Here is a 27,538-nt window from a genome sequence, read left to right on the forward strand (position 1 = left end):
AAACCTGCTGAACGTCTGCTTCATAAGTTATCAGAGAAACAATCAGAACAAAGGTTAGCATCAATCTCAGCTCTAGCTCTTCCCTGAGTCTCTGTCCTCCGTACAGCGTCGCTCAAACTCTGACTTTAAATGTCAAACTGCTTCATTCAGTGTTTTTAATGGTTAGAATCACCGGGTCTGTTTGATTTCCTGAACCACTGACACTGAAGGAATCCAAACCAATAGGTTCTGATACATTAATCTGTTTAAAAAAAAAAAAAAAAATCAACTTTTCAACTTTGCTTTTTGTGAAATGATCAATTTAGTTGTAGTAGCTATTAAAATGAAACCGTGTTAGAAGATTAGAGGGGAAATGTCTCTGGTAACAAACCTGAATGTGAAACATGGAAAAGGCCATAAGCAAACAGTTTTTGTTCGATTAATCTTAAACAATCTTTTGTAATTTATCATTTTATAATATTTTAATCTATGTGACTTGCGTGAATGAATTTAAGTTACTTTACGCCACTGCAAAACAGCATCCTGCACAATGAACATCTTTTTTTATTGTTGGCTGAGCCAGTCATTGGCCACAGTGTCTGTGACTGACTGACTGACTGACTGACTGAGTTGAGTGAGTAATGAAAGTACACAACACAATTGGTCTTGGACTTTTCCTAGTGGCTTTTCCCCTTCAAAAAGTTTTGGCCCCAACAGTTTCTATTACGTCCTCAGAGGGGTGACAGGCCTTTTTGTCTAATACCCTCTGTTTGATATGTATTTTTAGTACGATGCCTCATTCGCCCTGTTAGAGTTACTCCTTTAACACTTCCTGTGACCGTTTCAAATTAAAAGTTCTCTAGCTTTTCAGTGGACAGAGAGAAGCATTGTGTACCTTTGCATCCAGAGGAATCCCCAGTTCACCAGTTTTAACTTTATGTTCTCGTCTGGGACCCTCGGTGTTCAGCTTTTCCATTTCTCCATGGTTCTTTCTAAAAATAGAATGTGTTGTTAAATTCTCCATTTAGACCACTGTCTGTTCACACTTACATACTCTTTATATGAATTTTGTTTTACAATTTCTGGCACTCAAGTGATGCCAAAAACCTGCAGTGATGCTTTGCAATGAGTTATGTGTGAAAAAAATCCATATTGCTTATGGGATAGGAGGATGTTGGGTTAAGAATTGTGTAGTGTGTGTGTGTGGTCAAAAACAATATGTTCGACAGGAAGAAGGAGGGGCAGGGAAACTGGTGATGTCAGCAGAAGAGAAGGGAGGACCGCCTTGCCTTTTCCTTTTTCCTCCTCCTCCACCCCCCTCCCCTGCCCCCCCCTCTCCTTATCAGCGTGATAGAGCGAAAGCGAGAGAGGGGATCAGTAGGAACGTGGACGAAGCATTAACAACTGTGACAGTGGAGATGGGGAAAGAGAAAAATAGTAACAGGTCAGGAAAGAGAGACTAAAAGAAAAGACAGACATAGTTATTGACACTGTCCAACAAATTCAGAGAAACAGATGCCACAAAGAGAGAGAGAGTAAAAGAGAAAGGAAAGCAAGAGATCAGAAAGTATACCAACTAAGAGCCAGTCCTCTTGGAGTGAGGACCGAGTACTTGTTTCTGGAATTGGGTGGACCCATCATAAGGAGGACTCGACATCAACCAACACAGCTACAATGTACAGTGGATATGGAGGTATGAACCAGTGGAGTGAGACTAGCTCATCTCTAATCATTAACTCTGTGTTTGTCAGGATGAACTGACTGTTGCTGGTTAACAGCTTTGTAACTTATTATGTCCAGAGAGAAACCAACAAAACCTGTAACATGTTTGGTAGCTTTGTTTGTCATGTTCGTGTGACTGCAGATGTTTCTCCCTTTCATACAAACAGCCTCAAATGTATTTTACTAAACTGTCAAAAGAAGTGTTCCTTCTGCGACATTAGCGGGGTCGCTCCACCTTTAAAGGACCATGATGTCACGGCGCTACTGCCACTACGCACTGTAGCAGCTATAGCCAGAGTTGTGTCTCGGTTCCTACTTCCATTTGCCATCTGGTTTGTAGAATATCTAGATTTGTTAAATTGAGTTTGACACAGGTTTTGGTCTCTGTGGTCACTCTGTGTTAAAATCCATTGTGAACATCAACATCTCGTCCTTGTTGTGGAGAAAAAAGTTGTCGACGAGTGTACAGTATTCAGAACCCAAACCGATATACTGTAAGATTTACATTATTGAAAATGGTCAGACAGACAAAGACGGGGCTGTACATAGTGATGGCCAAATAAAAAAATGGTGTGTGTGTGTGAGAGGGTGTGAGAAGTTACCATGACAACAAGTACCAGTGGAGGAGGTGTTGAGTGTCCAAAACAGCAGCAACAGCAAATTAACTCAGCATGCTTCTAGATAATGTATGATCAAATATACTTGAAGGAGGAAATCAGTAACAAAGGCCTATCTCCACCAGTAGCTTGTCTCCAAACATCTGGATTCTGTTGCATCACCTGTTTGTATGTGTGAAGTCCTTCCTACTTTCTTAGCCCAACCAGCAGTTAGTTTGAAATTAAGACTTTTGAAATTTGTAAATAGTTTGAGAGGAAACATCTGCATGTAAGCAGGAGCCACACAAACTGAACATAACTTCCAAAATAACAGCTTTAAGAGGGCAAGTGAAATAGTAAACTTTTAAATATTTATATCTGCACACATGGAGAAATATTTATGTTTCAGAATACCTGCATAATGAAGCATTATATCTGACTGTTGTTGTTATGTGAAATCTAATTGTATTTAATAACATTAACATTCTGGATTAAGAGTATTATTGAACTAGAGTTAGTGGGAGTGGAGCCTCCATGCTTTACTGTAAATCTTACGATACAAAAGCTTACATGATTAAATACCATTTCCATCAAGTGTCAACCATATTCCATATGACATTTGATGCACTCTTCAAATATTCAATAACAGCAAATCTCTTTGTAAAAATTGTTTGCATGGTGCAACATTTTGTCGGAGAATTTATGGTGTATGGTGTTTGTTTTCACACTTTCCGGTATTCGTTATCTCTTTTAAAGTTGCCTTGTAAAATGGTTGGTAGTACTATAATTTATGGGGTTTTTTTGTAATAAATAGTGGTAATTTGCATGGTCCTATAAAGAGCTGCTAAAATGAAAAAAATATTTCATACTCCATCTCCATTGTAACAAGACAAACACAAATTTGGGAGATTTACTGTATTTGTTTATTTGGCATGCAAATGGTAGAATTCAAAGTTAGAGTAAGCAGTGGTGTAGAAGACTGTTCATAAATGAACTGAAAAATATAGTCAAATATATGCCACTATTTGGTGCTCCTTCATGGCTGCGGATTGTCAAAGCAGCGACACAGTGGAACCCAGAGCATCTCTTTCTCATAGCTGAAGCAAAACAGACCTTGTACTATAATACATCATCATACAAACCACACACGCACAAACACAGGACCATAAACACAACAGAGTAACAACTAGAGAGTTGCGCATCCTTCCCAAGGATCGTAATATAAGAGAGCAGTGAGACCAGAGAGGCTCAGAGACGGATTCAAAATGACCTGCTGTTAGAGCTCCAGAGAGAGCAGATGTAAAACTACACTCAGGTGTTTTTTGGTTCTTAAAGCACAAGTATTTCCACTTTGTGAATATCAAAACTTTAAATAAAACCCAGAAGGGTCAAATATGGGACCTTTAATAGTATCAGTACACAATATGAGCTGTTGGTAGCTATAGTATGAAAATATTAACATCCATTTCACTTTTCAAACTGTTTCCCATATTGACTGTATCCGCTTGTGTGTGATAAGTTGTCACACATGGTACCACGGTGGTTTTAAGACGCAGGACTAAATTTTCAGTTTTCATAGCAAGTAAATATGTATTTAGAGAGAAAAGCCACATACATTTTGACATACACTACAGACTGCTACTCACACTCCTCACTATACACCGGTCAGTTGGTCGGTTTGAGCTGGTATAGCACCAGTGGTGACAGCTAGATTATAGAACTGTTGACTTCTCATTCCTTCAGACATGACAGCAGTGAATCTTAATATCTCAGTATGAGAACTATCACAATATGATACAGAAAATGTCAAAACATAGAAAACAGTTTTGCTCTCAGAGGAACAATAACAGACAAAATACAGTAAAAGTACCACTTAAATGCAAAACACTCTTGTTTTTACATTTCTGTTTCTGTGCAGATTAAATTAACAAGATAGAAAATGTTTGTTAGTAAGCTTTAGAGGTGTTGGTAGATGTAGTTTTTAACTTTGGACAGAAACAGGCTACCTGTTTCACCCAGCTTCTAGTCTTTGTGCTAAGCTAGGCTGACCACATCCTTACTCCAGATCTGTACAACAAGAGATATTGTGTCATTTTTCCCCTGCATATTCTTTTTCCTTGTAAAAACCTGACCCTACCCACAATGCAACAGACAATGCAGCCAGCTGCTGGATTGGAGATTCTGTTGTGTTTTGCTTACAGCATCTGATGTAGCCTTGAGCTGCTAGTCTCAAGCAGAGATGAGCAGACCACAGGCGTCTGGTAACTCTACACCACCACATTTCTTCATTTTTTTTATCTTATAGTCCTCAGACCAACTGAAGGTCACTTGAGGCAATTTATCAGACTCTGTACGGCATCATCTGGACTCACAAAAACACAGACTTTTTCAAATATGCAGTAGTACTTCCCAACACCTGTAAACACACTTCAGTGCTCTTCACCTTTTACTCACAGAAACGAGACTCTCATCTCAGTCTTGTAAAGAAAACAAATAATTGCTTTCTGCACAATGCTAACCCTAACCCTGCTAACCCTTGGTAATGCAGCTGTAAACTGCCATACTGTGTTACTGCACAATAATAACATGGCTTTAATTGAAGATGGGCATTTTGCTCACTGCCACGGCCCTTTCAGCCTTATAATAATTTTTCAGACACTTATATCCTTTTCCTGGAAATGAGCAAGCATGGCTGTACAGTAAAGCTGTTGGGTTATTCCTGTGACTCAGTATAGCCAGAAACTGCAGGAGTCTTTTCCTGACCCTGCCCTCCGTACAGGATGTTACTCCCTCCAGGGTTTTCTTCCCCTAAAGACAGTAGTGTGAGGCAGGGGGGGGCCTGGAGTCATGAAACTAAACTGTATGTACAGTATGTGTGGCTGTGAGAGAACAGTGTATGAAATGTATGTATGTTGTGAGGGGAGGAAACTATTAACATCAAATGGAGCATTAATGATCCCAAGAGGAAGGACTGACCCGTCTTTCACCTTGCTTTATATGTAGTGTTGTCAGTGCACACATTTCTCCTGGAGAAACCAGGAAATAGTTATGAAGCAATTTTTTCTTGTTATATGTACATTTAGAACTGTTTATTCAGTTCTTACGTCACCCACCATAGATATGGGTAGAGACAGATTCTTCAGCTTCTTATCTTAAATATAAACATACGAACCCTTATAGGTATGATATGTAACTTTTCTGCATTAAAAGGCCTAAAAACAACCTGACTTATATTTTTAATGCACTGTTGTACACAGGATAACAGCGACAGAGGTGGAAGGCTGTGCAACTCGTTTTCATTTCTCTGCTGAAACCCTCAGCTCCAGAGCTGAATGTTAGCCTTCCAGTGTGATGGACTCAGCTGCCCAAAAGGAAAGAGGATCCTTCGTGTGCTAGGATTTTCTAACTGTATTATGACACACACTTTTTATTTCTTTGACTGTGTGGAGAAGTGATGTTTTCATATTGCAGATGACAAACATTAACTCTTAAGTCTTTCAACATGAGACTCATAGTGAGGATTCGCTGCTCTGCAGGGACACTGGACTGGAAAACACTGGAAAACTGTATATGTTGAGAATAGATAGATAGAAAGAATTTCAAGTGTTCAGCAGCTCACTTGTAATAATAATAGTAATAATTAGATTAGTCCAGTTCATTATCAACTGTCTTTGGCTGAGGTGTTGTGTAGTCTGATGGCAGTGGGGACAAAAGATCTCCTAAACCTCTCTGTTCTGCAGCGCAGTGAGACGAGACGTTTGCTGTAGAGAGTACTGAGGAGTTAAATCGTTTTTCAGGGATGGTCACTATGTTCATTCCCTTACTGCAGCTGTCACACATATTGTACTGTAGCACACATTATGTGATAATTATTGATGCCCTAGTGATAGACCAGGCAGGAGGAGATCAACTTTAAAACAGACTGTGTTTAATCATTATGTACAGTATAGACTACACTAGACTAGTATAGACACCCATTAGCCTACCACACTGTTACCAACAACTTTAAAGCTCCATATAGTACAAAGGTCTCTGTCCATGTGTTGTTTGATTATAAAGCAGGTCTAGGTTCTATATTAATGCTGTGAAAGTATCAAAGCCTCAGTCCACAGAGAAATGCACACAGCCTGTATTCAGAAACTGAGCCTTAAAACCAGCCGTCAGGACTTTGTGATGTCACAACAAAGCAGTCACTGCTCTCAGTCATGCCCCAAGCCCCACCCACCTGGACCCACCATTCAATCTTGTTTTTATTGGTGTTGTTTTTACTCTATTAACAACACCAAGTGGCCATTCTGTCGCCGAGCTAATAAGCTACGAGACTGAAAACCCATACAGTATATATTGCACATCCTTCCCAAGGATAGTAATAAAAGAGACCAGTGAGACCAGAAAAGCTCAGAGTCTCACTGACAGGATTTGGTTTCTCTGAGTGTTTACCTGTAATCAGCTATATTTTTATTGGACCACTCAGAAAGCAATCAGAAGAGAGGCTCAGAGCCTCCTCTCTTCTGATTGGCTCACTGACCTGTTGTGACTAGAGCTCCAGAGAGAAGTCTGAGAGAGGAGATGTAAAACTACATTGAGATGGTTTTTGGTTCTTAAAACCAAAAATATATCTTCTTATGGATCAACACTTCAAATAAAACACAGCAGAATAAGAAAATATGGAGCTTTAAACAGTGTTGCCTGAGCTTTTTCAGCCTGACTGGACATGTTTCATTCACCATGGAAATATGAGCGTTTAGATTTACTACAAAGATTTCGTTGATGTAGTGAAAACTTAAAAGCTGAGCAATAATACCAACCAGGCAGTGTCACCAGCAGATCCTCAGCTATCACAGTTACACTGTGTTGTACAAACAGATTGCAGAATATGATTATTTTACAGGCTGCAATTGTAAATGCAGGGCTTAAAGTATTGTGCCGGATCTCCGGTGTAACGCTGTGAGAGACAAAATTAAAAATGAAAAGTCAATACACTTAGGAATTTGTTGTAGATGCAGTTTATCATGTTCAAGGTAATAAACTTAACCAACCAATGGTATGAGAGGAAAGCGGTTCTCGCCCGTTTACTAGCCAATCAGAAGCAGAGCGGGGCGGGTCTTGGCAACACTGGCAGTATAGGATCCAGCGGCTTGAAGAGCCGGGCGAGGAAGCTACTATATGCACCAGCATGCTGTCCGCGCACTCCAACATACAACTACGTTACCGAGAGCGACCGTTACGGTTGACACTCAATAACTGACCGTGTCTGCCATTTATAAAAAAAAAAATAATAATAAAAAAAAAAAACGTTAATTGCTGAACATGATCTGTCCTTCACTATTTCTTTGTTCACAACACAAAAACAATGAAGAAATAAGTGATAGTGGCCTTCTTCATTTCACTTTAAACTTCAGTTTACCAGTTCTTTAAGGACTTCAATGTTACTGTATTTTTTTTTAATCTTCAATATTTATTTAACTCTCATTATTATCTGTTTTTCAGAAGGAAACACTTGAACGTTGCTATAATAGGCCTATTGTATTGTTTACAGTTGTCTGTTATATTGAACATACTTTTATGGAGAATAGAGAAAAATGGTGCAAAGCACATATTGTATATGTGCAAATCTTTTTTTTCCAAATTATAATTACCCAGAAGTTTTTCAAAGTAGATCGCACTTTAGAGCTGTTGCACTGTTACTGCTGACATATAGTATTTTTAAATAAATGGTGCAAAGCACATGCTGTTAAAGAGAAGTGAATCTGTGCAGCGAGACATTAACAGAAGTGCTGCTGTGTCTCAGTGGTGCTCAGTCATCCACAGGTCTGAAACACGTGCAGCTGGCTTATGAAGAATTCAGATTTAAATTGCATAAGGATTTCTTACTTACATTTTTGAAAACCCTGAATTAGTCTTATTTGATTAATTAATACAAAACTTTAATTTGAGGCTGAACCTATTCTTGCTGTTCTTCCTGAACACCCTGCACTGTGTTCAGCTGAGCCTGGAGGCAGACGTACAGGTGCCCTGTTAGAGTCAGCACTTTCATTATTATTCTAGACACAAGTGTGTTTTTCCAATTTCCCGCTGTCTGTGTGTTCTTGGATCTGTCAGCCTGTCTGGATTTGGAATTTCTTACATGACAGATATACACACGCCCAGTTTTCCCAGTGATGCATACACACACACATGCACACACACACACAGTTAACAGTGGGTGGTGCTACAACAAGTGCTGCATGACCTGCCTATCTATTCAATATAAATAAATGACAGAAATAAAGAGTCGTCCATGTTGGCTGAAATATCAGTTCACATCTCAGTTTGAACCTGAGTGTTGTGTGTTGTGGGCGAGTCTCTGAACGCCTCACTGTGTTTTCAAGGGGATGGACACACTCCACCAGCTCTGATGTTGTGGCTTGAGAAGTGAAGTAATGTTTGAGACTGAGCACTTTTTCACTGTGTGGTTTATTGGATGCTGATATTTTAGGTGATGAACTTTGTGGCATGTCCTGTCTTTGTTTGCCCAGTTTTTCAGCTTAGTTAATGATTATCATCAGTATAAAGGTTCTTTAAGCAGCTTGTTCATCCACTGTGTCCAAATGCAGCTGTACGTTGACAGCTTCTTATGTTGAAGGTTGTGGCTGTTGACAATTAGAGGGAGCTGCTGTCTGCTCCTATCTGCTCCTATACAACAGCCATTCAAACAATAGCATTTGTTGAACTGACTGGTCTGGCCCTGCTGTGCCTATTTTGAGACATGAGCGGTCCATTCATACAGCACAACCATATGACTGATTAGATTTACCCTCCTTCCAGTGAAGTTTGTCTACGTTGTCAAGCAAGGTTTTCTTATTGAGGAAATGTTTCTGTTTCGACAAGTGATTTTTTTCATTTCTATCATCTATCTTCCGTGTACAAGTATAGATTTAAAACATTATGAGTAATCCTCAGGGGATCATGAATATGCACATTAACCTCCATAACAAACTGGTTCGTATTTTAGATATCTTGCTTTGACCAAAATCACCATGCTTTGGTCCTCCCATAAAAACAATGTATGGTATATGAGGCTTGGATGATATGTAAAATTTAATATCTCAGGACACAGTCCAGGCCATGATATACGATATTAAAGCAGTTTATGGTATAATTATATTCTTGAATGTATTTTTCAGTTGTTCGTTATTAAATAATACATAATTCTATCATTTTGTTTTATGTTTCAGGTATAAGTTACGGAAGAGGAAACTAAGAATTCCGACGTTTTTCTCAGAACTCTGAGATTAAAGTCAGAGTTCAAAAGAAAAAAAAAAAATTCAAATATGGCCCTAACTCTCTTCCGTACTAAGTGATGTTGCCACTAAACAGCAGTTCAAAGTTGCGTTTGTCAGATGCCAAGATACAATGCACAGTAAGCAAAGCAGTGAAATGAGGGTTGACTCATCAGCCTGTGAAAAAATGCAAAAAAAAAAAGTATATATATATATATATATATATATATATATATATAGATAGATAGATATTATGGAACACATAGCATATGGCGAGAAATATTATGAGATTTCATATTACTGATATAATCGGCCCAGGCCTGTGGTATACATGGGCTAAGTATTGTGCTATGTGTGTGTGTGTGTGTGTGTGTGTGTGTGTGTGTGTGTGTGTGTGTGTGTGTGCGTGTGCGTGTGCGTGTTTGGTTGGGTGCAGGCTGCATGTTTCCAGAACGGTCTGGGAGAACGAGGCCAGAGAGCGTCAGACAATAGGTGTGGTGTCACACGCTCTCTTTCCACAGGCGTATGGAAGGCTGAGTGTGTGGCACAGAGCCACAGCCCCACTGTTTATATGAGCGCATCAATAGCAGAGGAGATGGTGTGACTGGACTTCTGTTGTTATCACTGGGCAGGACTGTACCACTGTTTGGATCAGGTAGGGAAAACACTGATGGACTTCTGGATGAACTAGCTGAAGTTTGAGCGGAGCTGATGAAAGTCTTTTAATAAGGCTGGAGATTACAGAAGAGACAGGACAGTGGGGCGAGACAGGGAGAAATGTGTCGACTACCACTGCCCTGTCTGAACTGGAACTCTGACAGAGACATGGAGCCCTGTCAAGGTTGGTGTTTGGTTTTATTAGAGTTTAGGAGTGTAACAGTAAAACTCCACTCCTTCATTTTGGATTCATGGTTCAGTAGATATTTGATACAGCAGGGAAAGCGAGAGAGATGCAGATGATGACATTTATTTTGAAAATGTAAGTCAAGTCAATTTTTATTTGTATAGCACCAATTCACAACACAAGTAACAGTGGCAAGAAAAAGTATGCAAACCTTTTGGAATGTCATGGTTTTCTGAATAAATTTGTCATAAAATCTGATCATCTAAGTCAAGGGTATTGACAAATATAATGTGACTAAAATAATAACACAAGAAAAAATCTGAGCTTTCATGTCTTTATTGAACACACTCATTCAACATTCAACATGGCAGTGGAAAAAGTAAGTGAACCCTTAGAATTAATAACTGGCTGACCCCCCCTTAGCAGCAATAACCTCAACCAGGCGCTTCCTGTAGCTCTGGATCACAACTGCACATCGTTGAGGAAGAATTGTTGCCCATTCTTCCTGGCAGAACTGCTTAAGCTCTGCCATATTCTTTGGACGTCTCATGTGTACGGCTCTCTTCAAGTCAGTCCATAGCATTTCTATTGGGTTGAGATCTGGGCTCTGACTTGGCCACTCCAAAAGGCGGATTTTGTTTTTCTGGAACTATTCTGTTGTGAACTTGCTCCGGTGTTTTGGGTCGTTGTCCTGTTGCATCACCCACTTTCTAGAGAGTTTCAGCTGATGTAAAGACACTCTCAGATTATCCTGAAGAATTCTCTGATAAACCTGGGAACTCATCTTCCCCTCAATGATTACAAGCTGGCCAGGCCCTGATGCAGCAGAGCAGGCCCAAATCATAAGGTTTCCTCCACCATACTTTACGGTTGGGATGATGTTTTCATGAAGATATGCCGTGCCCTTTCTACGCCAGATGTAGTGCTGGGTGTTTTTTCCCCAAATAGTTCAATCGTAGTTTCATCAGTCCACAAAACATTTTGCCAATACCGCTCTGGAGTGTCAATGTGCTCTTTTGCAAACTTCAGGCGTGCAGAAATGTTCTTTTTAGTAAGCAGTTGCTTCCTTCGTGGTGTCCTGCCGTAGATTCTCTGCTTGTTCAGTGTTTTACGTATTGTAGACTCATGAACAGAGATGTTAGCCAGTTCCAATGATGCCTTCAAATCTCTGGCTGTCATTCGGGCTTGTTTCTTCACCTCATTGATGAGTCTTCGTTGTGCTCTTGGTGTCATTTTGACTGGGCGTCCACTTCTTGGTAGAGTAGGGACAGTCCCATAGTGTCTCCATTTGTAGATTGTTTGCCTAACTGTAGACTTGTGAATTTCTAAAGTCTTTGAAATCACTTTGTAACCCTTGCCAGCTTTATGTAAATCAACAATTCTTGATCGTAGATCCTCTGAAAGCTTTTTGGCGAGGCATGGCACATAAACGTGTTCTTCTTTTGCAAAGCAAACTCCAAAAGTTTGGGGGTTTTTATCAGTCAAAGTAGCTTTAGGCCACACCCCCAAACTCATTGTCTTAACGAGACTCCTGGTATGTTAAAACCTGACACCAATTAGCTTTTTTGAGGTCATTAATTCAAGGGTTCACATACTTTTTCCACAAGCACTATGAGGATTTTTTGGTTATTCTCAATAAACACATGAAAGATCAAATTTTTTTTGTGGTATTATTTAAGACACATATATATTTGTCAATACCCTTGACTTAGATGAATATCAGATCACATTTTATGACAAATTTACTCAGAAAATCATGAAATTCCAAAAGGTTCACATACTTTTTCTTGCCACTGTATATCAAGGCACCTTTAAATCAGAGCAGGTCTGGACCTTCTCTTTATCATATCATTTACAAAGACCCAACAATTCCCACCAAGAGCAGCACTAGGCGACAGTAGCGGAGGCAGAAAGCTCGAGCCATCCGCCTCGACTGGTTGGTAAACATTAAATGAAGGCTCTTAATTCTTTTAAATTAATTATCATGTTGCTCAAACATTGGCTAATTGTAGATAACTTAAAAAAAAAAAAATACAGTGTGAGGTCATGACACGCTCAACATACTCTAAGTTTAGACCTCTGCTCTGTGGGTGTACGCACAACAATTCAGCCCATGGGAGCGTATATGCTTCCAAATGTCACGTTGTCTGTAGAGCGTCATAACTGTGATGGTTTCAGCTGGAGATATGCTGTACTGCTTTCTCTTTGTGTGTGTATAGAGGGATTCTCGCCCGCCATCTTTGCTTGTGACGTCTAGAGTCACGTCACTCAAGTCGTTGCTTGCATAAAACTAAGTGGGAGCAATGCTTTTTTTTTATCCTGACGTCAAAGTGAGGAGAAGTTGTTTTGAGTTTATTGTAGTGACAGTCAGATATTTAGAGCAGCAGATGGACTCATCTACAGCAGGAAGGCTGCTGTAAAGGAAGAAATGTGACGGGTCTTTGTTCCTACTTTTTGTTCTTTTGGTCTTTTGTAGTTTGCTGCTTGTCTGATCATCGATGTATTTTTGAAGGTGGTGTAAAAGGAAGTGATTGGGTCGGGACCACAGACAAACAAGCTAATCATCGAAGAGCTGTGTGCAGATGTTAATTGATAATTGTAGAGGTTTGTGGAGCTCAGCTCACGAACAATGCAGCAGTCCCCTGTTAGAGTTAGATATTTCCACTTTGTTAGTGCACACATTCAAAACCACACTGAGTTTGTTGCTGACTTGATGGAGGTTTATCTGCTGTCATCACCATAGATACTAATGTAACCACAGACAGCACCTTGTTGTTTTTCATTGTTTCCATGAATTAATTTGAATCCGATCCATGTGCATGAGCAAGTAAAGTACGTGTCTCGGCTTGTTTTGTATTTTCACTTTACTGTAACTTGGATCTCTTTGGAAAACTGTGACTTCACATGGTCAAATAAATGTGTGAGATGATTCATTCTGGGTTTAGACCAATTTATGTGCAGGAAATTGTGTACGCATATTTTTGTGCGTACGCATCATTTATGCATCTTGCCCCTGGAGTCTCAGACTGAGACCTCAGGGTTATCGCTTATGATCTAGACTTTCTCATAGAGACAGCGATCTGCTGTGACAACAACCCATGATGATTTATCAGGAAATTAAAGAGGAAGGTGCCTGTGTGGGATGGACCCAGTGTGACCCAACTTTTCCACTTGGTCTGTTTGTCCACTCGACACCTCTGGCCGGCTCTGTGTCTCTCTCTGAAAACTGTTTACTTCCTTTATCTCTCACTCCCCTTCAGCTCCTCTGTCTGTGTGAGGACTTAAACTAGGTTAAGTCAACACACACACACACACACACACATTGATTTTTAAGGTTGGAAGTAAGAACTAATTACTTTAGCTCCTGCTGCTGTTTTGTTTCTGAGTATTTTGAACACTTTAGGTTAAAAGTAAAATGAAAGTGTTTCTGAGGTGAAAGTTGTACAATCAGTTTACTTCTACTACAATGAATATTGCTAAACACTCTTTCCATCCCTTGTGATTCAGTTCAGCTCCAGCAGAACTGACCTTTTCTGTGCTGCCCTCAGGACTATCTCCCTTTGTTAAATTTCCTGTCAGGAGAGGCAGTTGCATCTGACTTCCTGTAGGATTGTGACATTTCCTGTCATGTGGGAGGGGGGGTGTTTGGCAGTCATCTTGTAAAGGCTTTTCAGCTGTTTGAAGAAACAGGATACAGGACACTGATAGGCCACAGTAGGAAAACACTGCTTTAGCTGACAGAAATCAACCGCTGACTTAAAAAACAATAACAAAACGCCGCTGCAGGCCATAGACACAGATGTTGGTGAAAGGCCAGAGAATGAAAAATGGATTAACCCACAGAGACAGTTCAAGTCAAAGTACTACAGTGATTTAAACTGAAGCAAAATGTTGCTGCCTGCGTGTTTGAGTTTAAACTTGTCCTGTATAAAGAACTGATTTCCATTAAGGGTTAGAAGCAAAGGGCAGTTTGTCAGATACTATCACCACACACACAGCTTGCAGTGTATTAGTCACATCTACAGATGGGAATCAAAGGAAACACCAACATAAAATGTCTGTGTTGTTCCACCACCTTCCTCCTGAACAGTAAGTCAGCAAGTCTCTGACTCTACTGGAGGATGAACTCCAGTCTTTCTAAACATGTTAACTCACTTGGTGTTTAGATGATGGTGCTGGTGGCGAGCGCTGTCTGACATCCACAGGGCAGTATTCACATCATTCAGTGAGCCCTCATGTCCTGTGGATGGGGGCCTTATCATTCTGTTTCTACTCATTGTTACCCAAACCTTGTTGGGTCAAGGTGTAAGAGAATATGCTGGACCCTGAGATGGTGCCTGCAGTTTAAAAAGTAGCTTGTCCAGAAAAGCCTAAAGTCTTCTCACTGACTCACTGAAGTACAGCAACATACTGTACACTCATATTGAAACTCAGATAGGGGGGGGGGGGGGGGGGTCATTTCCCTCTGTGTGTGTTACTGCTCTGATTAACTGACTCTTGCTCCATGTACTTAACCCTGTTAAACTGAGGGACACACAGACAGATGAACAGCACAGAGCTGAATCTCTGGCAGTGAAATGTGCTGTGGTGTTTATTGCAACATGATGTCAGGTTACTCACATGACACACAATGTTTGTAACAGAAAATGAGTTGGTCAGGTCAGATGCTGACTGTCCGAACACAGCTGCTGCTTTCTACCGGTCATTTCTGGTTTCATTTATAATGATCCAGTTTTTGTTTTGCATTTGAAGAGTCAAGGTCAGATCAGATTTATTCTTCAGTCAAGATAAGTTCGACCTTAGATAGCCGCAGCACAGAGACGGACACACCTCCTCTGACACAGGGTTTGTAATGATTGTACAAAATATCATCATGATAAATATATGTTAGCTGGTGCAATAATTCAGCATTCTTTAGTTTTAACTTACTAACTACATTACACACAGCACTTTTTCTGTCTTCACTGTCACTGATTTATTCCTGATGGTGTCTCTGCACCAAAATGTCCTTTTTGGGTCAGTTGTTTTTCTGTTTGTTTCCATTTCAGTCAGTTTCCTATTATTCCATCCCCATTCATGTATTAATGCTATATACTACTCTAACTTCCTGTCTGTCAAAATGTCAAATGACAAAGAGTCCTCAAAAAAAGGTACAGAGTGACTGTTAAGACCAGGGGAGAATGTAGTGGCTGTTTAATCAGATGTGCCTGAGATGGATGACAGACAAATATGGCCGATCAGTCCATCATGCTGTGGTGTCGGCAGCTGTTGATGGTTCTGTTCCTCTGCTCTGCACAGGGAGTCCGTCCCGAACACTCTCCACTATGTCGCTGTCCGTTCGCCCAGTCAGACGCATCACCTCCAGATCCATCACTAGGAGCCAGAGTTTCACTGGAGTCAACACCTACGACAAGTCCTACAGGTACACACACACACACACACACACACACACACACACACACACACACACACACACTTGACAGGACATCCTGTCAGGTGGAGCTCAAAAGACAGACAGTCTGACTGTGTGTCTTCATACAGGGTGGAAATGGGCCGATGGGACTTCCAGGTCAGATAATCAATACAGCTGCTACAATACAGTTTATTTTTAAATTAAAATTTTTTCAAATTTTTTATTAAACTTTATTTAATCAGGCAGTTTCATTAAGATTAAAACCTATTTTCCAAGAGAGACCTGAGAACAAGAAGCAGTCACGAGAGACAAATCAACAACAAAGACAACAGAGCTACACAACACAAGAAACTAAGAAACAAAGAATCAGCAAAAACATTTACAATAGTCATAAAATACATTAAATAATAAAGATTTAAAATCTCCAAGGGAAATGTAAGACTCTACTTTTATAGATGAATTGTTAACTTATATATATAATTAGTTTTTTTTACTTATATGTTTATGTTGGGATTATGAGATTCCAGGCTGGACGGGCTCATGGGGTCAGCTCACAGGATAACAGCTGAAGGAAATGGTGGTACACTGTCGTCATTATTCAGCTCTTCTTTGTTAACTAGCAAGCTGCGGCTGTGAAACCACTGACGCTCAGGCCTGTGTATTGTGTTGGTGTCAGTGTTGTTTCATTCATGACTGTGACCTCACTAACGTTCCTGACTGACTGTGAAATCTGAGGCCTTTGACTGACAGGTGTGGACCTTCTCTCACATTTAATTACACAGTTACAGTTTCAGTATCTGAATTAGAGAGTTGTGATCAGTGGATTCAGTCACTGAGGTGAATGTGTGTGGAGATCTGTGTAGAGTTGTAGGACAGAGCGAGGCTCCTTCCTGTATTCGTGCTACAGCTGAACACGTCACATAATCATATGTCACATCATTTACAGTGTTTCTAAATCTATCAGTAGTAAATCTTTTACCATGAAAGAGACAAAATAAGTAGAATATATATAGATACATTTGTACAGGCCCATGCACTACCCCAGCCCTTCTCTTATATCTGCTATTATTATATGGATGTCCCTGTTACATAACTACACTGCACTATCACACATTTGTCACTTTTAGTAATAGTGGCTGATTTTACACTGCTCTGTCCAGTGTGTGAGACTCCAGTCCAACAGAGCCTGGACAAGAAAAGTGGTTTTATAGATGAATGGACAGATTTACCTACCAACTGACTCTGTACTGCTGCTGCCATATGTTGTCATCTCATGGCGAAACATCAAATTCGCTGACAGGGCAACACTGTTCAATGAAAAGCTTCACAATAAAGCCTCATCTAGGTCTTAACGCTTTTCTGATGTTTGAGGTGGATCTGGTCAACCTATACTGTCTTTAAGACCAGGACTCTTATCAAACATGTAAAGTTTGGAGCAGATTGGACATAGTATAATTGAGTTACAACAACTTCCTAGTTCATCAGAATTCATTGTATCACCAGGGAAACGCTGTTCAATGAAAACCCTAATAAACAAAGCAGTTTAGCAGGGTCCTCTCACAGGTTGGTGCTTGGGCCTGAAATGTTTTGGAGGAGAGGGAGAGACAGACTGGGTCAGGGTTAGTGTTTCAGTCTGACGTGACTGGATCAGGCTGATCTGATGATGTCAGGTGAGGATGTTTGAAGATGATGTTAACCTGCTGTTGCAGGAACCTCTCAGTGTTCAGCACTCCAGGTCTCAGCAGGAAGCCCAGCAGAGCCAGCAGGATGTTTACTATGTCCACCAAGTCCAACCCGCCACCTAAAGTTCCCCAACCAGAGCGACTGGATCAGGTCTATGAGGCACTGAAAAAAGGCCTTCAGTGAGTACACTCACAACACACACATACAGACACTCACACACACACGTCGATTCTTAGCTTTAATTTCCGAGGGCTTGATGCTGCACAAATGATATTTCTGCATGTCTGAAGTCTCTCATGTTCTGTGCTCCCATTCTGTATTAGTATTGCAGTATACCTGATCTAGTAATACATTTCTCCTGTCTACTGCAGGTAAAATTGTTTTCACACACAATTATTTGTTAATTAGTTGTTCAAATTCTCAGAGAAACAATTAAATTTGAAAATTGAACGATATCAGTCTTCCATCTGTCTGTTAATTATGAAGCAACAGCCAACAGTCGGTTATCTTGACTTAGCATGGGCTAACAGCTAGCCTAGCCCTCGTCTGAAGGTATGAACAACCAATACCTCTAAAGCTGATTAATTAACACAGATCTCATTTGTTTAACTACTATTTTAAGATCAACTGTCAACGGTAGAAATGCACAGTGAACTAGGCTCAAAGTTCAAATCATCTTCAGCTCACCAAATCAAAAATATCTACATGGTCAGACTCTAGTGTGTGTGTGTGTGTGTGTGTGTGTGTGTGTGTGTGTGTGTGTGTGTGTGTGTGTGTGTGTGTGTGCGTGTGTGTGCGTGTGTGTGTATGCTCTCAGGTCTTACCTGCAGGTTCATCAAATGGACTTGGACAGCCTCAGCAGACAGATGAAAGAATCAAAGAGGAATTCCAGACTGGTATGTCCTGACATGTGACCGTTTGGCTTTGCCTTTTAAAGCTCCATATTCTCTCTCCCTCTTCTTCTGTGTTTTATTTGAAGTGTTGATCCATAAGAAGACTTATTTGTGGTTTAAGAACCAAAAACCATCTCAGTGTAGTTTCACATCTCCTCTGTCAGGCTTCTCTCTGGAGCTCTATTAACAACAGGTCAGTGAGCCAATCAGAAGAGAGGAGGCTCTGAACCCCTCTCTAAACAGGAACCAAATCCTGCAAGGTTGGATGGTGGGTCCAGGTGGGCGGGACTTGAGGCTGGGCTGAGTGTGGTGTCTGCTTTCTTGTGACATCACAAAGTTCTGACAGCTGGTTTTAAGGCTCAGTTTCTGGACTGAGCGCTTTGATACTTTCACAGTATTAATACAGAACCTAGACCTGCTTTATAATCAAACAACACATGGAGAGAGACCTTTAGACTATGTGGAGCTTTAAACTCAAACCTAGTTACAATTCTTATGTCTAATATGGACATAGGCATTGACACTCTCAGTTCTTGGCTTTGTGATTTTTCCTGGGTGTCAGTGTGTCAGAGGTCAGCTGGGTTGTACTGTGTCCTGCTTCTTCACACTATCTCCATCTTGATACCTGTTTGAAAAATGAAAAGCAAAATGACACTGAACATAGAACAAGAGTGTACAACACATTGTGCTGTGATGAACACTAATGACTGATGCTTTCTTCCTCTTCAGGGTTTCCTGTATGAACTAGACAAGGTGAGTTACTGACTGTTCTTAAAAAGTTATATTAGAGACAGATTTTTACATTAGAGACAGGCCTGTATTTCTAACCCTGCCTGTTTAAGTATGCACTCGTATTCTAGTAAGAAGCGTCCTGTTTCAAACTGCTGTTAACGTAAACTCAACACTTCCTCCATGTTTACTTGTGTCCTGATGTTAAATTTCCTCTGTAGATCAACACAGTTTTGTCAACACTCTAACACTAATTATTTCCAGTCACTTCTACTCAGTGTTTGTTTAGCTCTGTTAAGCTAGCCTCAATGAATCTCAACACTTCCTGCACAGATGTTTCACAAAGAAAGCCCTCCAACAGCTCAGAGGTCTGATACTTTCTTGGTAGGCTTGAAACATTTGTAGGAAGTCTTGGCAGCTTAACTGAGACCCACAAAAGAAAGAAATTAGAAGGAACTGTTTGTGTGTTGTGTTGTGTTGTGTTGTGTTGTTACATTGGAGGTCATGTGACCCACCTCAGTGTTTTTAGGAATACTGTCCTGGGGCCAGTTGCACAAAAACCTTAAGATTTCCACTCAAGTATGACACGTAAGATTTGATTTCTCCTTAGCTGAGGGAGTTACTTAAGGGTGTTACACAGAATGTCTTTAAGAGTTTCCTTAATTAAGGAAAAAAAGTTGAGGTATTTGCAGCAGTGAAGGAGATTTTACTGAGGTAAAGATAAAATTCCACTGTTTCCATAGAGACCTTTTTTTTGCTGGCACTAGCTTGTGATACGGTTTAAGGGTGTCTCCCAGGTGCAGCACACTCTTCCTGGGATGTGTTCATTTTCTTCATTTATCACCATAAACTCAGCTCATGTTGCAAGTAAGACAGAGTCAGAGGAAGCTTTAGGTTTTTTTTTCCTTAATTTGGTCACTAAGATATTTTGTGTAATGGTTTAACTGACTTTAAGTAATTCCTTAAGTATGAGACTAAGATAAAGAGAAATGCTTAAATACTTAAGTGAACATAACTCCGACTTTAAGGAAAATCTTAACTTAAGGTGTTTGTGCAACTGGTCCCTGAGATTTAAACTGGACTTGAGTTGGTATACTGTGAGCTTAGTTCAGTCTATGTTGAATAGTAGGATTAAATGTACCCTGTGCTTTACTGTAACAGCAGGTGAAGGTGACTGAGCGGTATATAAGACGACTGGAGTTTCACCTCAGCAAGGTAAGACCACCATGACCTCTGTCAGAGAATACCTGTCTACATATGACAGAAATGTGTTCTCGATAGAACTCCACTGGTTGCTTTATATTTAGATTGAGTTTTTGTTCACATGACCTCTCAGTGACCCCTGATATTTTAATGTGGGGTTTCTCTCTGTATACTTGTTTTTGGATGGTGGACAAAAAAGAAAAATGTTATAGTACACATTAGTCATAGAATAAGATTTTTCTGCTGTAGCTACTAGCTGTTTTTAGTCTGAATTGACTGACTGTTGATACAACTTAGTGTTTTATAGGCAGCCAGTGTTGATGAGGGTCTGATGAATTAAATTTCCATTTTACATCTGAAACCAAGTACCACTTACTGAACCTGCCAGCTATAGTGGAAGTCTTCCAATCTCCATTTATTTTTATAGTTGCTCAGTTTTCAAGTCAACATGATGCAGCTTACAGAGGTCAAAACTAAATGGACTGCACAAAGTCTAATTGACCACTCAAAGCACTTTACACTACAATCCACAGTCACCCATTCTCTCACATATCTATACAGTGCAACTTCTAATCATACACTCACACACACAGCTGGGAATTGAATCCCTAACCTTCCGATTAGTGGACAGATCGCTGTACGTCCTGAGCCACAGCAGCCAACTGAATATCTCAATTTAAATCCAAAGAAGTCCACACTGATGATCCATCAGAATACGTCCTGAAGGATTCTGACAGTCCCAGAAAGCAGCTCTACCAAAGATGCAGAACATCTGTATATATGAGCTACAGGAAACCTGAGCTTCAGGTGATGTTACTGACAACATCAAATAGTGACTAAAAATCACCAGTAACACCAGGACAGTGTGGGCACTACAATTAAATCAAATCAGTAGTGACCATGGAAACAACAAAGCCCCATGCTGTTGGTTGCTATGACAATACACAAACATCACACATAGTGTGACAATAACAAGAAGTGAAAACACTACAGAGCAGTTTCACTAAGTTTAACCAACAGGAAATGAAAAGTAAATGCATTATTTATTCCCAGTTTTTTGGGAATAACTTTGGGAAAAATTGCAATTTTAACACCAAAAGTCATAGCACCTCTTTCGGGATCAAGACGCACGTTTTGATGTATATATTACCGGGGTTTTCTCAAAGCTGCGTTACGAGTAAAATTTGGCGGAAGAATAATAATAAGTATGAGGAATATTAAAAGATGCCTCGGAGCTGAGCACCCGTGGCACTAACTAGTAAAACCCTGAACATGGCAGGGAACCTGTCTGATTAGTTTATCAGGCCTGTAGTGACAGGTGTCTTTGGTCTTTCAGTATCACTTGTGGAACAGTTTTATACTCTTGTTTCTTCCTCCTTGTAACAAGGTCTTTTGGTGGATTTAGAGTCAGTTTTTCAACACAGGTAGAATCAGTCTGCAGTCGAAAAGTCTTTTTTGCTTAGGAAGGTTCAAACTGAGGGAAGTGAGCTGAAGTATCTGAGCAGCATCATGATCACAGCTGCTCCACTTCTCTAAATGATGAGGAAAGGAGCTTCAGTGCTTCCTATCTTATCTCCTTTAGCATAGGAAACACTGGAGCTTCCTTCACAAGAGGAAAGGAGAAAATGCCGTCCCACAGTTCCTTGCTGTAGCAGCATTTAAAGCGACGCACCGTTATAGTTGCACCTAAATGTAGAAATAACAGAGCAGCTGTTTGTTTGTGACACAATCCAGAACTGATGGAAATCCTTGTCTGAGCATCTGAAGCTCTCCTTCCTTCCCATTGGGTAAAGCACTAACAATGAATTTTCTCTACTTAACAAATGTATAGAATTGTCAAAGGTGTCTATGGCAGGAAACTATATATATTGTGTGAATATACAGTCATTTGCTCTGATCTTTTGCTCAGTTCGTTATTTTTTATTAAATTATTATTTCAATGGCTCAACTTTCTCTTCTTGTATATTCCTTTGATATTATCTTATTTCAACATTTTCTACACAATCCTGTTTGCTTTGTTTTTGTGGTTAGGAAAGGAGGATTTATCGTCCATGTGTTTTAATAAACTTAGTTTGAAAAAAGAAATCCTAGTGTAAGTGCAGTTTGATTATTGTGTTTTCATAAGTCCTTATGAATTCTCCGTGATATCTTTCCTGGACCTCATAAGGTTTACCATCGAGGTCAAGGAGAAGTGGTTAGAGAAGGAGATTATTTTTGACTTTTCAACCTCAGCCTCAGTCTCACTAGAATGTCGACTAGTTCGAGGGAAATCAGGGAGTCCAGAGCTACTGGATCTGCAGGCACAGCAATAACTTACTCTAGTCAGGAAGGAGACCGGCTGTCCTCAGCTGCTGGAGTCACAGAGTCAACGGTCTGGGCTGCACAGTTGATAAGCTTAACTTTTGCGTGCTGCCTAATACATATCTATTTAACTGAATGGCCTCAGATTATGTGATTGTATACACTCATACACTCTATATGTGTAATGTCATACATTTTCTTGCAACAATAGGTTATCAGCGTTATCAGCATTCACACTCACCTGCTGATACGGCAGTGACTGGTTAAGGCAGACCAATGTCATTGGACCGGGGAGTGTAATGTGTGTGTGTTTGTGTGTGTGTGTGTGTGTGTGTGTGTTTGTGTGTGTGTGTGTGTGTGTGTGTTTGTGTGGCCACTTGATTTGGTTCTTTATGATGGTGCATGATAGTCTCTGTATATAGACATTTTTAACAAAATTCGAAAACTGGACTGGTGAGTTATGAAGTGCCATCAGGGATATTATCTAGAATCTAGAATTACCATGCATATACACACATGAAACCATACTCATTCGCATACTATACTGAAAAGCTCACACATATGCAACTGAAACACTCACACACAACTGAAAGACTCTTACATATACTACTGGTACACACTCACATATATACAACTGAAACTCTCACATACACAACTGAAACTCTCACATTCACAACTGAAACACTCACATATACAACTGAAACACTCACATTCACAACTGAAACACTCACATATAATACTGAAAAGTGAAATGACAAGTAAAATGTTCTCATATACCGAACTGAAATGCTCCTTCATAATATTGTGATCAAGCAAGAAGATTTCCGTAAAAACTAAGTGGCAACCCATCGTGATGTCATCCACTGGTTTGTGAGCTGCCATTTTGAAGCCTTGAGTCTGGCATTTTGGCTGTCGGCATCTTGATTTTTAGGAGCCATAAGTAACCATAATTGGACAGGAAAAGTGAGGGGTGGATCTGACCTACACCCACCTACACCAACAACCCGACCGCAAAGTTAGCTGCCTTAATTCAAAGTAAACCATATAGCTAAGTTTCAACTACAAATAAATGAGCTGCACAATAACAAACTAACATGTAGCATTTCTGTCAGAACTTCCAGATGCTGCGCTGATATTTGTATATTAGCGATGGATAAAATGCTGTGCAATGTGAAAGAGATAAACTTACAGAGAACTGTCACCAACTATACAGATCTACTCAGACTCTTCCAGCTCATTGTCTTGACCATCTCTGATGTTCATCACTGTCCATGACCTGCTCAACAGCAAACAGCCTTTAGCAATTGAAGAGCCAGATATTCTCAGGAGTTGTTTGAGCTTAAGGAGTGTGAATAGAGCCAAAAACATGACTGGTGATGCTAATGTTACTGTGTGTCTGCCACATGTGTAAATAAGGACGTTATAAAGTGATAAGAAAACAATTGCAAATACACAAACGCACTGCAAATTCAGTCGCACAACACAATGGGGGGACAGAAGGCATAATCCTAACTGCAGTGCCCCATGTTCGAGTCCAACCCATGGCCCTTTTAATCCTCTCTCTCCCCCCGACTTTCCCTCTCTCTCTGTCTCTCTATATCGGAATTAAGAAAAAAAATATATTAAAAGAAAAAAAGTGATGCACCTTCTGGGACGCAGTTTTTGTTCAATGCTTTTAACTTCAAAAGTCACAATTGGGCATTGAACAAGTTTGTTTTTCTGAAGTTGTTTGTGTTTTGACTGTTAGCATTAGGACTGCACCTAATGATTATTTGTTTATCGATTTTTTTTCGATTAATCGATCGATTATTTTTTCAATGAATCTATTATTTTTTTCATACTCGATTATTATAACAACGAATTTACACAAAATACATTTTAAAAACTTTTATAGTCATTTATATTTCAATATTTTTGTTCTTTAATACCTTTTGTGTTTTTCATTTTGTCATTTTTAACAGTTTCACCAAGTGCTGCACATATTTAGGAACAGTATAACTTCAGCTAATAATTAATGTCACTTCAGTACAGTATAATAAAGGTTAATAGCCCATAAAAAAACAAAAAACAAACCTTGAACTTTTCCTTATTTTATTGATAAACCCACTGTAAATCATAATAAAGAAGAAAAAATTTAACACAGAAAATTGTATTTATTTGTTTGAGTTGTTCTAGAGGTGATTTGAAGTTTCTATCTTTATCTGTTCATGAGATAAGCTCATTCTCTGGAGCAGTATTTATTGGTGTCTTTTGTCTGGTCCTTGAAAAACCAGCTCCAAATTCTCTGCTGCACTAAATATGTGACACATCCTTCTGTCTTTATTCTGTCACTTCAACAAACTCTAAACAACTTCTCCTCACTTTGATATCAGAGTAAAACAGCACTGCTCACGTTTAGTCTGGGTATAATGCAAGGGCAGGCCAAGCCTCTGAATCAGGATCTGAATCATACTCTCGCACGGGGGGTTAAAAGGGTTAAAACAAACAAATATGACAAACATAGTATCCACTGCAGGGCATTATTCCCCAGCAAAAATAGCCGAGTCTTAACTGGTAATCTGTGTTTTACAGTCCGATATAAAGTCTCTCCAAAATAAAGCTCCGCTCCAAGCACTTGAGCATGGCAGTAGTTCTGCTGTGATAAGCCATTTCAAATTTGCAGAGCTTGCAGAGCACCATGTTATTCGTCCCTTCTTAAAATACTCCCACACTTTAAATGATCGTGGGTGAGGTTATTTCGCTTCAGCTTTGCTCTTCAGTTGAATCCATGCTCTGACTGGGTGCAGCTATCATCACTAAAGCAAAACATCACTAACATCACTAAAGCAAATAAATAACTGTACACATAAAAAACTGACAGCACACATTTTGATAAAAGTTTATGAATTTCCCCTAGGGGATAAATAAAGTATCTATCTATCTATCTATCTATCTATCTATCTATCTATCTATCTATCTATCTATCTATCTATCTATCTATCTATCTATCTATCTATCTATCTATCTATCTATCTAGTTCAATAAAAAAAAAACTGTGGTGTAAACTATATGCTACAGTATAGTGTGCATATTGGCACGTGAGGTATATGAGGTATATGAACATGGATAGATAGCAGTAGGGTCAATGTGGAAGTCATTAAATGAGTGTGTGTGCAACAGAGGTGATCAGTGCACGACGCAAGTCTGAGTGTGTGACGACACAAGTAGCCTCACCCTGAAATGAAGACAGTGCTAGTCTGCTACAGACTTCTGTTTTCAGCTCTTCACTTGCTGTGACGCTGCTTTCTTAGCATTTTCTTAGCTTGCATAGGAGAGGAAGATGAAATGTGTAACAGTGTTCCCTCTCTTCACAGATTGAGGAGCTCTATGAAGCCTACTGCCTGCAGAGGAGACTCAGGGATGGAGCCAACAAGATGGTGAAGGCATACACTGCTTCTCCAGGCAGCAAGGAGGCCAGGGAGAGTTTAACAGAAGCCAATAAAGGATACAAAGAATACACAGAGGTAAGACACAGAGGACAGAGCGTTGGCGGGTAGGATGGAGGAAAATGGTAATGGTATAGTTATCCCTGTAGGAGAACTGGAACATTGCATAAGCAAGTTGTAGGGGATTGGATTAAAGAGTAATATGATATAACATGGCAGCACTATAGATCAGGGGCCAGTTGCACAAAACACTTCAAGTTTAATTTCTCCTCTGCTGAGGGAGTTACTTAAGGGTTTTGCACAGAATCTCTGAAAATATTTCCTTAGTTAAGAAAAGAAATTGAGGCATTTGCAGCACTGACAGATTCTACAGAAGTAAAATTCTACTGTTTCCATGGAGACCATTGATTTGCTGCCATTAACACTTGTGATACCTGTTATCACTTTTGGGAAGTTGGTAACATTAAATAAGTGCACTGCTATCTCAGCCTCCTCTTGTTTGGACGGGACCATGTTGCAGTTAAAACAGAGTCAGATATATCTTTAGTTTTTTTCCTTACTTTGGTCACTAAGGTGTTTTGTGCAACTTTTTAACTGATTTTAAGTAATTCCTTAAGTATAAGACGAAGTTAAGGAGAAAACCTTAAATATAAGTGAACGTTTTAAGGAAAGCTTAAGGAGAAGACTTAAGGGTGTTTTGTGCAGTTGTTTTTATTTTAAGGAAATCTTAACTCAGACTCAAAATCTTAATTTAAGGTGTTTTGTGCAACCACTCCTGATCATTAAAGTCTCCCTTGATCTTCTCTGTAGAACATGTGTGTGTTGGAGAGTGAGATGGAGAACCAGCTGGGGGAGTTCCACATTAAGATGAAAGGTAAGAATTAAACATCCACCCATGTGTCTTCACTCTTTCTTTTCATCCCTCATTTTACTTCTTCCCTTTCTTTGTCTTTTAGCCATTTTGCTCTCTCCTAAATTCACATGCTGGAAAAGGTAGACACTCCACAGCTCAGTGTGAGTGGGTGTAATTCAGAGGATCTTTGAGTCAAAGAGTTTCTCTGTCAGAATTTTACTGTGCCTCTGATCTCATGACTGGTACTGGGCAGATAGTCAGGTATCTGGGTAAAATTGAAAATAATATGAAAACACAATAATTCTAACGATTATTGTACTAGGCTGCACGGTGGTGCAGTGGTTAGCGCTGTCGCCTCACAGCAAGAAGGTTCCGGGTTCGAGTCCCGGCTCGGCCGTGGGATCTTTCTGCGTGGAGTTTGCATGTTCTCCCCGTGCCAGTGTGGCTTCTCTCCGGGTTCTCCGGCTTCCTCCCACAGTCCAAAGACATGCAAAATGGGGACTAGGCTGATGGGATACTCTAAATTGACCATAGGTGTGGCTGTGAGTGTGAATGGTTGTCTGTCTCTATGTGTTTGCCCTGCGATGGACTGGCGACCTGTCCAGGTCTCGCCCGAAAAGATGCTGGGATAGCCC

At 40.0% G+C, this 27,538-nt stretch overlaps 1 protein-coding gene and 1 long non-coding RNA gene across 4 annotated transcripts in view; one reads left to right on the top strand and one right to left on the bottom strand.

The window, feature by feature from the left end:
- The first annotated feature begins 1,326 nt into the window (after positions 1-1,326).
- Positions 1,327-27,538, top strand: part of ripor1 (RHO family interacting cell polarization regulator 1) — a 53,522-nt gene continuing 27,310 nt past the window's right edge. For both annotated transcript variants that reach the window (XM_023397378.2, XM_087171544.1), the window contains exons 1-8: positions 1,327-1,672; positions 15,702-15,825; positions 17,526-17,678; positions 18,317-18,395; positions 19,122-19,145; positions 20,283-20,336; positions 25,979-26,128; positions 26,861-26,924. In XM_023397378.2, coding sequence (XP_023253146.1) covers positions 1,654-1,672; positions 15,702-15,825; positions 17,526-17,678; positions 18,317-18,395; positions 19,122-19,145; positions 20,283-20,336; positions 25,979-26,128; positions 26,861-26,924 — 667 coding nt within the window. In that variant the 5' untranslated portion in view covers positions 1,327-1,653. The remainder of the gene's footprint in view (positions 1,673-15,701; positions 15,826-17,525; positions 17,679-18,316; positions 18,396-19,121; positions 19,146-20,282; positions 20,337-25,978; positions 26,129-26,860; positions 26,925-27,538) is intronic.
- On the bottom strand, positions 14,971-18,413 carry LOC147817174 (uncharacterized). Of its 2 annotated transcripts, none has more exons than XR_015436586.1 (3): positions 18,324-18,413; positions 17,050-17,661; positions 14,971-15,776 (listed from the first exon to the last, which is right to left on the bottom strand). It is a non-coding gene; the product is annotated as an uncharacterized LOC147817174 (long non-coding RNA). The 2 variants fall into 2 exon arrangements; XR_015436585.1 differs by having other exon boundaries at positions 14,971-15,819.

Source organism: Seriola lalandi, unplaced genomic scaffold (genome assembly GCF_002814215.2).
Source record: "Seriola lalandi dorsalis isolate HSWRI2012SDOR001 ecotype SW California unplaced genomic scaffold, Sedor1 jcf7180002055008, whole genome shotgun sequence".
Lineage (NCBI taxonomy): Eukaryota > Metazoa > Chordata > Actinopteri > Carangiformes > Carangidae > Seriola > Seriola lalandi.